A 13,428-nucleotide genomic window follows, 5' to 3' on the forward strand; every position below is an offset into this window, starting at 1 on the left:
TGCCTGGTGTAGTCCATTAACATTAATAATGACTAATATTTAGGGCTTAATACATAAAAGCCTTATGTGGATTATCTCAATTAATGTTCAGGAAGAGGCAAGCACTTTTATTAACCCCATTTGCAGTTGTGAAGATGGGAGTATGGGTGAAAACAAACACTAATCCCAAAAGATATCTACACCTCCATGTTCATTCTGACATTATTTACAATAGCCAAGATACGGAGACAGCCTGAATGCCTATCGGTGGATGAATGGACAAAGAAAATGTGGTATATATGCAATGGAATACTTGTTGTTTGGTTACTAAGTCATGTCCAACTTTTTGCAACCCCATGGACTGAACCTGCCAGGCTCCTCTGTCCATGGGATTATTCAGGCAAGAATACTGCAGGGGATTGTCATTTCCTCCTCCAGGGGATCTTCTTGACCCATGAATTGAACCCATGTCTCCTGTGTCTCCTGCATTGGCAGGCAGATTCTTTACTGCTGAGCCACCTGGGAAGCCCCTAAATTATTATTACCTCAATAGGAAAATTAAAAATAAATGAGCACACACACACTAAAATGGAGGCTTGCAGAAATGAAGTAAGCTGTTCAGGGTCAAAGACCTGGCAAGACCAGATGGGACGTGAGCCCAGGTGGGCTGTCTCTAGAATCTGTGCTCCTGACCAATATAGAATCCTCTGTGTTTGTGAACTTGGGTCACTTTAGTTTTGACAAATGCGGAGATTGAAACCTGAGAGAAAAAGAACTGAGTGTCTAGGTGTCTCCTCCCATTAATGATTCTAGGTTATAGAACCCTCTATAAACCAACCACCCTCTCCCACCCACCCCTGCCTCGGCTGTTAGAGTAGGTGGGGCAGCCCGACTAGTCACAGAGGCTTCTAGGTGCCCTGTGTGAACCCCACTCTTTCCATGCCCACCACGTGATGCCCAGGCTGAGGGAGGTCCCTGATCCCCAGAGACAGGGGGACAGGAAGTCTAGCCCCGTCGTGGTCTTTCTGCTCTGGCTTTCCCCTCCCATGTCTCTCTCCTTAGAGATGTCGTGAATCCTGGAAGGATTTGGAGGAAAGATACACTGTACTGACTTGGTGTAAATCTTTGTTTGTAAGATTTGTGAAAGTCTTTGTTCTAAATACATCAGTTTTGGGTCTCATCAAGTAGTGGAAGAAAAGAACATAGAGGCTTAGAGGAAGAAAAGAACTCTGTTCTCAGACTTGTTACCTGTGTGTAAATAAGAATTTTATTTGGCTGCAAGTAATGGACCCAAAAAATAGTGGCTTAAATGAGATGTTATTTGTATTTCCTGTAAGACATGGTGCCAGGGATTCCAGTCTCTTCCCCTGGACCACTGATTCATTCAGGAAGGTTCTTTTTCCATCTCTCAAGACCAGGCTTGCGGGGAGGGAAGCAGGAGCTTCTGTTCTGTCTGGTCTGGTTTCAGCATCTCAGAATGGGGTCATCAGCTCCCATGGGGCCCCCGAGGAACCAGACATGAATCCCACACAGTCCCGTTTCTCCCAGATAGCACATTGCCGGGAAGGGCGTGTGGTGATGGGGTAGGGTGGGGGGCATTTTAGAGGAATGAATTAGTGGAAGAATTTGCAATTCCTGATGGAACAGAATGAAAACACAGTGGACACTGTCAAACAGGATACAATTTAACATCCCATCAGTTTTTTCAGCACTTAGATTAAATGGAATTCTCCCAAACAGAACAGCTATGGGTGGGATAATATAATCCAGTAGCCAGACGCACAGATGCTGGTCCTGACCTTGCATCCATGGCATGGAAGGAGGCATGGTGGGGATGTTTTTTGCCAGAAACATGGCATCTGACCAGGCACATGCATTCCTCAGAATTCCGTGTGGCAACGGTCTTTGGCAAAAGCCCCTCAGCCTGACTCAGGCATGCTCCTTGGTCCACAGTCATACGGGGAAGCCCAGAGGAGAGAGGTGGTGAATGACGCTTGGAATCTCTCCTCATTCTTCTTACTGAGAAACTAGCTTAAGAAGCAGGGAATGTGGGCGAGACTGCGGGAGCCTTCCAGGTGAGTCCAGACCTTGGATGCCTTCTAGAGTCTTGTGGTCCCCAAACTGCCCTCTGCCAAGACAACAGGTAGTAGCAACATGCACCTGGCCCCCGTCCCATGGCAATGCCCAGATGACAAGGTTGCAAGGGGAGGAAATGAGACTTGGGACATGTGGATGACCATCAAGCCAGCCAGGAGTCCTCCCTGCTTGCTCCCAGGTGGGAAAGCATAGAGGACTCTGAGAGTGACAGTGTAGGGCTGTTATGGAATCTGCTTTCATGTCAGAAACCATCCGTAAGCCACCTGAGGCGCTGGGACCGCAGTGAGTGACATAGTGAGTGGTGACTCCCCATGATGGGCCCTGACTGCCTGTGTGCAGGGGCCAGGTGACCGTGTTGTCTGAATGAGAAACATGGTCATTCTGGCTCCAACTCCCCAAACTCTGGGTCCTTGGGTGGGTGGGGCAGGGGAGTGTCCCCCTGTCACAGGTACCTGTCACTCTCAGAGTCCTCTATGCTTTCCCACCCAGGTACCTGCTTCCACAGAATTTCCCATGATGCAGAGCGAACAAGGTGGTGTCCTGACTCTGCATATGGAACCACCACCGTAAGGATGGAAACACCTGGAGGCCTGTTACAGAGAGGTTGCCATAGTGACGCAGTCCAGAGCCGAGGTGGAGGCGGGGGCAGAAGGCTGAGGTGACCCTTCCCTGGTAATTAGATGCTGTCCACTGGGCCACAGGCCTGTGGGAGCCTGGCTTCCCCACAGGTACCCTCCTGGTCTGGCCACCTCTGGATGCTGCAGGACACCCCTGGTTTGGGGAGCACTTACCTCACGGGTGATTTCTGTGTGGTTAGCCCCGGGGAACCCCCTACCCAGTCTCTGCCACAGACCCAGGAGGGCCTCGAGGAGAAGCCGCAGTGAGGCACTTGGGGAAGCAGGAGGCAGGGTGAGGAGCAGGCCAAGGGAGGAGCTCGGGCGGCCATTCCAGACCAGGGAACTTGCTCCACGGTGCCCCAGTCATATCCTGCTCCCCTCCCCCAGCTCCGCACACTGTTCCCGCCAAATGATTTCCCTTCCTGCCTATGCCCGTTCTCCTCTTTCCTCCAGTTCTGTTGGTTCTGTTGGCTGCACAGCCTTCAGCTAGAGCAGACCGCCCCCCGCCCGCCTGCCATGTTCTTTCCCCCACCCTCACTGCCCAGAAAGGACTCAGCACCCGTGTCTGGCCACCTGTTGGCCTGGCTGTGTCTTTCTCTTCATGTGGAAGATGAATGCAGGGACCAGCTGTCCGTCTAGCTTGCTCCATCCTGGGGCCTGGCCCCGAGCTGAGCCCTCACTGAATGTCTGTGTGTGGGTGGGTGGGGGCTGGGAGAGCAGAAGTCGGGACTTTCTGAAGTAAAAACCGTCTTTGGAAACCTCCAGACACTCAGCTGTGGAGTCGAATCTCTGGGTTGTGATTCTTGATGGGGGTGAAGCAGAGCAAATGCTTACTGCAGCCCTCCGCAGCGGCTTTCCACCCGGCTGTTCCAGAATCGTGGGGTAGAGGCCGGGGTCAGGGGAGAAGGAAGTTAGGGCAACATGCGCTTGTCCTTGGCTAAGTGTCCAGTTCAGACGGAAGAGTAGTCACAGAGAAGGAGTTAGAAGGTCAAGGGGAGACTGTGATACCCCCTGGTGCATGCCACCACCTCTGGTGTAAATACTGTATAACTGAGGGTTAAATTGCTTCTCCAACTAACTCCCAGAGCCATTTCCAGGGGAGAATGTGCCTTCTTGGAAAGTGTTTCTCCCAGCCACCCTTCACTTCTCACTCTTTGGAATGTTTGGTACTTGTGACTTATCTGATCTCTTGAAATATAAGCCAATGTCTCACCCACAGAAAGAGCTGGAGTGGGTAAGCTCGATGGCCAGGATTTCCCTCCTCTGTGCAAAGGGCCTCTGCTGGTCAGTCTGGGTTCTAGAAGGAAGCAAATGCAGAATCCAGTTCAGGCACTCAGAAGTGTAAGCAGGAGGTTCTTCTCGGGGGATAGTCCATCTCAAGGAATTTCCCAACATGCATAGTGCTTGGCAGAGCACGTTCATTAGATGAGTGACACCTGAATGCACAGGCCGGGGTGACAGCCATGGAAGGCAACGGCTGCGGCCAGGATCTCGGGGGAAGCGTCAGACATAACAGAGACTAAATGAGATCATCCAGCGGTGCCTCCCAGCCACACGGAGGGTGCAGCCCTGAGCTTGCTTTTTCCCATGGGGCCCAGAAGAAGGTTTGCCTGCATCAGTTTTATGGCAGACTCCACCACCCAAGAGACCAAAGATGTTGGACTTTGGCCATGACACCTTCTCCTGGACAAGGTGTCGGGGTGGTGGGGAGGACAGAGGGCAAGGTTGCCATCAGCGGTTCAGGAAGAAGGACTTGAGGTTCTGGAAGAACACTGACTTCTGTCTCTGCTTCTGTTTCTTCTTAATAATGGGCACCCAGACCAGCCCACACACCAGCATCATGAGTCCCAGAGACAGGAAGGCAGGCCCCACCATCTTCAGGACCTTGAGGCTCATACTGCCCAGGTTCAGGGTGTAGGCCAAACAGGTGATGACCACACCGAAGAGGAGGATGGCACCACCCACGGACATGATAATGATGGGTTTGCGGTAGATTTCCCAGTTACTCCGAGGGGTGGCGGTCCAGACGGACTCGCTTCTGGAGCTGATGCACAGGGAGCTGGCCGTCTGGCTGGGCAAAAGGTCCTTGGACTCGGGAGACTTCTCTTCGACCTCCAGGGCCTTGGGGAGGGCCTCCATGGTCACCGTTCCTATGGCCTGGGCTCCTGGTACCGGCAACAGTCAGAAGCAAGGGCGAGGACTCCTCACACACCGTTCCCGTTCTCAGCATCCGTCTCCAGCCTGGTTCTCAGTGCTGAAGTCAAAAGGAAAAGCAGATGAGATCTACAAAAATAAGAAGCCTCTCAAGCTGGTTTTTTTTTTCCCATGTGAGAGATAAATGGGCTTCCCTGGTGGCTCAGATGGTAAAGAATCTGTCTGCAATGCAGGAGACCTGGGTTCAATCCCTGGGTTGGGAAGATCCCCTGGAGAAGGAAATGGCAACCCACTCCAGTATTCCTGCCTGGAGAGTTCCATGGACAGAGGAGCCTGGCGGGCTACAGCCCATGGGGTCGCAGAGAGTCAGACACGACTGAGCGACTAACACTTTAATCAGCTGTTCTTATTATTTAAATCAGGGAACAATGATGTCCTTTAAAAGAACAAATGAAAGCTACAATTTACGAAATGGCATCTTATTTTCAGACTCAACCATTTTCTAGCTGTGTGATCTAGACTGAGTTACGGCCCTGGTCTTTGGTCTCCCTTCCGGTCCCCGCTCCTGGTGCCCCACATTCTTCCTCTTCCTTTGTGTTTCCTTTTGGGGCACCTCAGGCCCCTCTCAAACAGCATTTACTAATATCCCTTTTTGTGAGCAGGATGGGAGAGATTTCTGTACACAGCAGTGAATTTACTGGGAAGGTGGTCTGTGTTGGATGAGGACTAAAGCCCTGAGGGGCTGGGCTGGAAGGAGTCAGTGGAAGGTCTGGGGTGCGGGCCTCCCAGACTCTCCATGGATTTGCATGTTGGTTCAGCCCCCAGGGGAGCAATTTGAGAAGGGAGATGGAGGTCCTTTTCCCTTGGAGGCCACTTCTGGGGTGTCAGGAGGCAGGTGTAGCGCATGGAGATGTATCCATATCTGTTGCACAGAACTAGGGAAGGTCAGGCTGCAGGCTGGTGCCAGGATGGAACCCCGGCCTGAGGCTCTAGAGCATGAGGAGAGGATGGACCCTATGTCTGTCTGTGCAGGACCCCAAACATGAGCAAGAGAATCCAGATGCTATCTTCCATTTACAGAAGATTCAAAAATGTGTAAGACCATCAGTGCTGCGTAGTGGCGACCTTCAGTTGGGGTGGTGACCGGAAGGGGGACAGACGGAAACTTCTGGAGTGTCATAATGGTCCAGCTCTCTATCTGGCCACAGACGGTTACATGAGCTGTTTACTATGACATGACTACTCTCACATGCACGTGTTAAAGATCAGTAAAATGGCATGGACCTAGAGATGGTCATACCAAGTGAAGCAAGCCAGACAGAGAAAGAAAATATCATATTGTTTATGTGTGGGATCTAAAAAAGTGACAGAAATGAACTTAAATACAAAATAGACACTGACCCATCAGCATAGAAAACAAACTTATGGTTAACAAAGGGAAAAGGGGGAGAGGGATTAAAAAAAAAAAAAGATCAGTAAAATATTTCAGTAAGGAAAAATTTTAAAATATAACTAAATACAATATGTTCCTTTTCTGGATTCTGACTAGAAGAAACCAACCGGTACATTTTGGGATAGTTTTAGGGAAGTTTGGCTTTGGTTTGGATGTTAAATGTCACTAAGGATTTAAAATGTGTATTTGGGGGCTTCCCTGGCAGTCCAGAGGTTAGGACTTGGTTCTTTCACTGCTGTGGGCCTGGGTTTGATCCCTGGTTGGGGAACTAAGATCCCACAAGCCCTTTGGTGTGTCTAAAAAAAATACCTTGTATTCGGTATAATGACGATACTGTGGACACAGAAGGAAGCGTCTTTAATGAGAATGGAGGTACATCTTGAAATCACATACAGGGATAAAATGTCTCGATGGCATGATATACATGAAAACATGAACCTCCATATCAAATATGACAGAATGTTAAAGGTTATAAAATCTTTTTATGGAAGATGGATGTATGGAAGTTGATTATCTTACTATCTTACTTAAGTTGTTTATTCTACTATAAACATGTTTGCAAATGTCTGTAAATAGATGAGACACTGAATATACAAATGGTCAACAGTCAGACATGTATAAAAGCAGAACTCTGACCCAGAACTTGCAGCAACCAGCCTGAGAAACCAGCCTGAGAAATCACCAGCCCAGGAAGCCAACCTTCTCTCTGGAAGTCAGACTTTCAGGAAATCACACCACTATTCCTAGTAACCAACCCCACAAGCCTAACAGTAACTGCAGACAACTACTTTTGACAAAAACACCAAAACTATTCCATGGGGGAAAGGGAAGCCATTGCAACCAGTGGTGCTGGAATAACTGAATATTCATATAGAAAAAAAATGAAACTTGTCCCCACCTCATACCATCAACAGAAAAATGAATTTGCGATGGATCATGGGCAAAACCTGAACATAAAAGTGAAAACCATAAAGCTCTTAGGAGAAAAAAATAGGAGAGTATCTTTGTGACCTGGAGGTTGACAGATGGCAATAACCGAGGAAGAAAAAAATCAATAAATTAGATTTCATCATAATTTAAAACTGCTCATTAAAAGCTACCGGAAGAAAATGAATAGGCAAGCTATGGACTGGGAGAAAATTTTAGCAAAATATGTATTGTCAAAAGATTTGTATCTGGAATATGTAAAGAACTAGGACATGGGATTAATATCAACACAAACAGCACAATTTGAAAAATGAGCAAGAAATTTTAACAGATCCATTACAGAGGAAGACAGATGAAGAAGAAATCCATGAAAAAAAACCTTGAGATTGCCATGCAAATTAAATGAAAGATGAAATGCAAATTAAAACCACAAGGAGATTCAGTCAATCACTAGAATGGCTAAACTTTAAACATTTCACAGCAACCAGAGCTCTCATGCTGGTGAGTTGCTGGTGGGAATGTAAAATGGGATAGCCACTTTGGAACTAGGTCAAATAGTTTCTTACAAAGTGAAGCATCCACCTTCCCTTTGAGCTAGCAGTTCCACTCCAAGATAAATGGAAACCTATGTGCACCAAGACTCGTTTAAGAATATTCATAGCAGCTTTGTTCATAGTAGCTCTAATCCAGAAAACAACCCCAATATCCACGAACAGGAGAAAAGATAAACACACACTGTATGTTCATAAATATACAAAATACTAATCAACAATAAAAAGGAACCACCTTTGGATACACACACAACTTGGATGAGTCCCATAGATGTGGTGGGTGAAAGAAATCAGAGATGAATGAGCACATATAGTATATGTTTCCACTTACATGATCTTCTAGAGCTTTCTAAGGACTAATCTAAGGTGACAGATCTCAAAACAGTGGTTGTAGGGGTGGGGAGGAAATAACTGGGACTTTCTGGGGTCAATGGAAATGTTCCATCTCTTTATGTCAGTGTGGGTTACATAGAGGATCCATTTGTCAATGTGGTACACTAAGATTTGTGCATTGCAATGTGTATAAATTATACCCAGTGAAAAAGAACTGTAAAAGTCATAGCAGTAATAATCAAGTGGGTCAGTCTAGGGAGCAGGTGAAAGTGTAGTTAAACCAAGAACAGGGGAGTGTTGATAATGGTTGAAGTCCTGTGATGGAAATCGGGATCCAGGGTAGAGGTGTGGGCAGGAGGCACGTTGCCCCAGAAAAGGAAAGTGGGGGTATGGGCAGGGGCAAAGTGACCACAGAATAAGACAGAGAAGGAAATCTATGAGGTGAGAGTGTCACCTGACTCTCATAGGAACCCTCTGTGCTGATTCTGAGAAAGAGGAGATCCTGAGAGAAAGAGAAGGTACATCTTTGAGAGACTGGGATTTGGGGACAGAAGATGGACGTGGAGATGGAAGTGGAGATGGAGGTGGAGATGCAGACAGAGGTGGAGATAAGAGATGGAGAGGACGACAGAGATGGAGGCAGAGATGAGAGCGGATGATTGAGGCAGAGGTGGAGCTGAGAGATAGAGGGAGAGAAAGAACAAGAATTTTACTGTTTTCCCCTCATCTCTGGAAAGATATGCTCAGACAGTAAAGTGTTTGCCTATAATGCGGGAGACCAGAGTTCAATCCCTGGGTCAGGAAGATCTTCTGGAGAAGGAAATGGCAACCCAGTCCAGTATTCTTGCCTGGAAAATCCCATGGACGAAGGAACCTGGCAAACTACCATCCATGGGGTCGCAAAGAGTCGGATACGACTTCACTTTCACTTTCTTTCTTGAAGGAAAACTCTTTCACAGAGCCACAAGGCCCTGGACAGAGCAAAGACAGGGTTTGGTTGGCAGAACTAGTGTCCAGAAGGGACTGTCTCTAATCTTGTTAGAGCTTGTGTCCTTATCTGTGGCTATTTGTAATGGACCAGGTATTTGGAGAGCCTGCCTGTGAATCTCTCCAGTGTTTGACCTTTGACCTGTGTTCCCCAGGTTGCTCCACAGCTCTCCCTGACACCGCACCCAACTCTAGACGCGGAGCCACAGACAAAACTCAAACCATGTCCCTTTCCGAGGAGGAGCTCTGGGTGTCCACATTTCCTGGCTTAGCAGCATCTCTGATGAACGAGGTAAAGTGACATCTCAAATGAGAGGGGAGAGAATGCAGGGACTTTCTGGCTCTTTCTCACGCACTCATAGGTTCATTCCCCAGTGGGCGGTTGGGTGGGTTGCATGGATCGTGCAAGCTCATCGGTGAGCGATATCGCGTGTCCAGGATAGTAAGGACCATATAGTTTTCCCTCCAGTAGATTCTCGAGTGTCAGAAATGCACCACTTAATGGACAGCAGTTGAAAGTGAAATAAGTGGGTCACTGGAGGTGACCAGAGGCGTGTCTGTTCTTACAGGGCTGGACGTTCTCCAGTCCCTCCCCGAGTCCTTGCAGGGCTGGGCCTGGGGCTCCCTCGGCTTCCCGTGCCCTCCAGCAGGTAGCTCAGCACCTGGCTGGGGCTTGGGGATCACCAGTCATGTGTTAAATGACTCACTAAGCAGTGGAACTGTGACGGGAAGACTGAGCATCGCAGGGTCAATTCTCCATTGCTGTTCCTCCCCATCCATCACCTGTCCCCTTTGCTCTTATAGGGGGTGAAAGGATGGGACTGGCTAACTTGGGGGCAGGAGAGGCAGCTGTGATGAGCAGGGGGACCCTCTGACTGCCCCCCTCCCTCCCTGGTCTCTGATGGACAGACCTCTCGCCAAGACTGGGTGCTTTCTGCTGGCTGGCCTTCCTGAAGTCTCCAGGGTGCCCCAGCGGCTTCTCCAAACAGAAGCAGTACCTGGTACATCAGAGGGGGGTCGACACTTCATATAATAACAATAACTGTCATTTCTCCGACTCTTACTAAGGGCTGAAGACCAGGCTGAGTGCCTTTTTGGCAGTGCATCATTTCCCTCTCCTGACAAGTCACTGAGGATGGGACAATTATCATCCCATTTTGCACGTGAAGAAACTGAGGATCAGAGAGGTTAAGTGATTTGCCCAAAGTTACTCAGCAGGTGCATAGAGAACCAGGCTAGAAATGGGAGTTGTGGATCCTGTTTGGCTGCGGAGCCTGGGTTTGAGTCTATCCTGCTCCTTGTTGGGAAGGTTTTGAAGTTTTGGTTTTCTTTTTAAACTATGGGAGTGGTGAGTGGAGAGCACATTTGAAATGGGGGCAACGGGCTGTGAACAAAATCGCAGGGTGGCTGCTTCAGGTGAGGCATTAGGCTGACGCTGCTGGGTGAAACTGCTGAGGATGTGTGAGCTGGAGCCAGAGGCCTTAAGCTGCAAGTAGCAGAGCAACAAGAGGCCTGTGACAGTGGCCACAAAGCCCTCCCCCAGCCCCCACCGCCATCATCCCAGTAGAGCACAAAATGCCTGGTACCTGCCACTTTCTTCACCTGGAGCATCTCTTAATAACTCCAAGAGGTTATTGTTGCTGTTTAGTCGCTAAGTCATGCCCGACTCTTGTGATCCCATGGACTGCAGCACACCAGGCTCCCCTGTCCATGGGATTTACCAAGAATACTGGAAAGTGAAAGTGAACATGTTGGTCACTCAGTCTTGTCTGACTCTTTTCGACCCCATGGACTGTAACCCAACAAGCTCCTCTGTCCATGGAATTCTCCAGGCAAGAATACCAGAGTGAGTTGCCATTTCCTTCTCCAGAGGATCTTCCCGACCCAGGGATCGAACCTGAGTCTCCTGCATTGGCAGGCAGGTTCTTTACCACCAAGTCACCAGGGAAGCCCCAGTTCTATGAGGGTGGTACTGTTGTTATCATTCCCATTTTACAGATAAGGAAACTGAGGCCCAGAGCTGCCTAAACCCAAATCCTGGTCCTTATACTCTACTGTGTTTGCTCAAGGAAGAAGCCTGCCCTTCCGCTTCACTTAACACTGTCAATATAAATAGATTCCCTGATTTGGCCAATAAAATGTCAAAATGCCCAGTTAAATTTGCATTTCTAAGAATGTTCCAAAGGTGACCTGGGGCATCCTTACACAAAAAAGCATTTGTTGTGTGTGAGAAATTCAAAAGTAGCTGGCATCCTTGTTAATATATCTGCAACCCTGATATGGTAAGAGGCCCCATTGTACTTGGGGCTGGAGTTATCAATCCTTTCTCAAGCTTCTCATCCCTGATAGGAGCTGGACTATTCTGGGAACTGCAGGGGAGAGAGCAGGGGAGGCAGGGCTCATGTCTCCCAGCCAGGAGGTGGCCCAGAGGGAAGGGTCCTCTGGTGGGACAAGAGGGGAGGGCAGGTTGCAAAACACAAGTGACAGAGATAAGAAGATTCCTGAGAAAGACGCAAGCATGAGTTTCTGTTTGGAATTCCTGAGACATGGAGGGTCTAGCCTCTCCCCACTGGGGTCCCCACAGTACCCCCACCCAGCTGTCACTGCTGGCCACTGGCCACCCCCAACCAGACATTCCATTGGCGACCCTGTCCCGATGAGGTGAGTGGTGCCCTAGGGCTTTAATTGATAAGGTTTCTGAATCCACGGCTGCTGTCCCCAGGGCAGGGCCACCCTGCTCCCAGGGCTTCTAGGAAGGGAAGTTCTCCAGCTCCATCTAGACAGGGCCACTCACCTCACGCTTCACTCCACGCAGCCGGAGTACAGGCCCTGCCCAGTAACAAGGTGGAAAAACAGCTCAGGTAGTAACATCTGCTTTTCCCTGGGTGTGTGGTCCCCAAGGCACACATCTCCCCTGCACGTTTTGTCTGTGTTTATATGGGCCAGCCTGGTTTCCCCTTCCAGACACGGAGCCTGCCCAGCCCCTGCCCACACCTGCCCTGGGCGCCTGCCACACCTGCAGCTGGGAGGGATGGACTGGCAAAGCTGAGGTCTGATGGGGATGCCTAGGTCTAGTTCTGAGGTCCCTCTGTGCCCGCCGGGACCCGAGGACGCCTAGCACTTTGAAGTCAGGCTGTTGGGCTCACCTGAGTCAGCTCGGGAGTGTGGTCCCCGCCCACGGCTGTGGAGGGTGAAGGCTGGTTGCCCTACTACAGGGCAGAGGCAGCCGCCTGCACCCAGCTTCCCCTCCTCCGGGTGCAACATGGGGTGAAACCCACCCCATCACCTCTCTCCCCGCTGCCTTCCCAGGGCGCAACCAGCCCACCTCCCCTCAGCCAGCTGTGCGCATCTGCCTCCCACCTCCGGCTCACAGACTCACCGTGCTCTAAAGCAAAGTTAAAACCGGCTCCTTCCTCCAGGGAAGTAGAAGGAGGGGCAAAGGGCCAGTGGCCTCCTTACTTACTGTGCTCAACGCCCCCCTGGGAAGATGGGGGAGACCTGGGGATCGCACACAGCTGGCGCCAAGAGGAAGCGGGCAGTGAGTTCCTGCTCAAGTCCTGCACCCCAGCCCCGGGAAGAAGCCTCCCCGGCCCCTCCAGGAGCCGCGTGCAGCGAATCCCAGCGCAGAGCCGGCTCCAGCGGGGTGAGCTCACCAGGATGTGGGCTAATGGGTTAACCCTTGCTGGGCCGCCGGCAGAGGCGCTTGTGATAGGGCTTTGGCTCAGCTCTGCTCAGCCTCTAGTAGATGAATCTGGTGAAAAATTAATGAAGCTTCTCTGCAGTTGGTCTTCAGGTTTCGGAGAGATTTGGATGAAGCTGGTGTGTGGGCGGGGCCGCTCCTCCCAACCCCAGGCTCGGAAATCTGAAGATGTGGGTCCCTGGGTCAGTGCAGTGTGTGACCCTGATGGTGGTGGCTGCCAAAAAGTGGATCACTCAGAGTCTACACTAGCTCGGTCCAGGGCAGGTCTTGGCCATGGGACCTAGGAGGCCTGTTTGTTCTGGATGTAGGAGAAAGCAAGTGTAGACTTTTTTTTAACATCCTTGGTTCCAAGACGGCAGGGGTACCTCTGGGAGCGCCCCGAGGCCTATGTGTGGGCACCCTATGTGACCCGAGGCCAGGAACCCACAGCCAAAGGTCAGAGGAGCACATGGGGTCCTACCCCACCCCCGCCCCGTCCCCACCCCCAGGCCCAGACATCCCTGAATTGGGGGCAAAGCAGCATGTTCACCTTCGCTTTCCCCCCTTTTCCTGACTGCACCCCTGTGCTTTTCATGTTACTTATCCTGGTGATAAGAAGCCAGTGAGGAATGTCACTGCAGTGGAGGGGCA

The 13,428-nt window shown here is 50.2% G+C and overlaps 1 protein-coding gene across 2 annotated transcripts; it reads right to left on the minus strand.

Annotated features, from left to right (window-relative positions):
- Positions 1 to 1,239: 1,239 nt before the first annotated feature.
- PIRT (phosphoinositide interacting regulator of transient receptor potential channels) lies at positions 1,240 to 12,696 on the minus strand. Of its 2 annotated transcripts, none has more exons than XM_043903864.1 (2): positions 12,562 to 12,696; positions 1,240 to 4,947 (listed from the first exon to the last, which is right to left on the minus strand). In XM_043903864.1, the coding sequence occupies exon 2, from the start codon at positions 4,830 to 4,832 to the stop codon at positions 4,425 to 4,427; it is 408 nt and encodes a 135-aa protein (XP_043759799.1). In that variant the 5' UTR covers positions 4,833 to 4,947; positions 12,562 to 12,696; the 3' UTR covers positions 1,240 to 4,424. The 2 variants fall into 2 exon arrangements, with proteins under 2 accessions (XP_043759799.1, XP_043759800.1); XM_043903865.1 differs by lacking the exon at positions 12,562 to 12,696 and adding an exon at positions 10,685 to 10,763.
- Between the last annotated feature and the right edge of the window lie 732 nt (positions 12,697 to 13,428).

This window comes from Cervus elaphus, chromosome 5 (genome assembly GCF_910594005.1).
Source record: "Cervus elaphus chromosome 5, mCerEla1.1, whole genome shotgun sequence".
In the NCBI taxonomy this organism is placed as follows: domain Eukaryota; kingdom Metazoa; phylum Chordata; class Mammalia; order Artiodactyla; family Cervidae; genus Cervus; species Cervus elaphus.

Excerpts from the sequence above, each read along its gene's own strand:
- PIRT (XM_043903864.1), bottom strand. The coding sequence starts at position 4,832 with ATGGAGGCCCTCCCCAAGGCCCTGGAGGTCGAAGAGAAGTCTCCCGAG.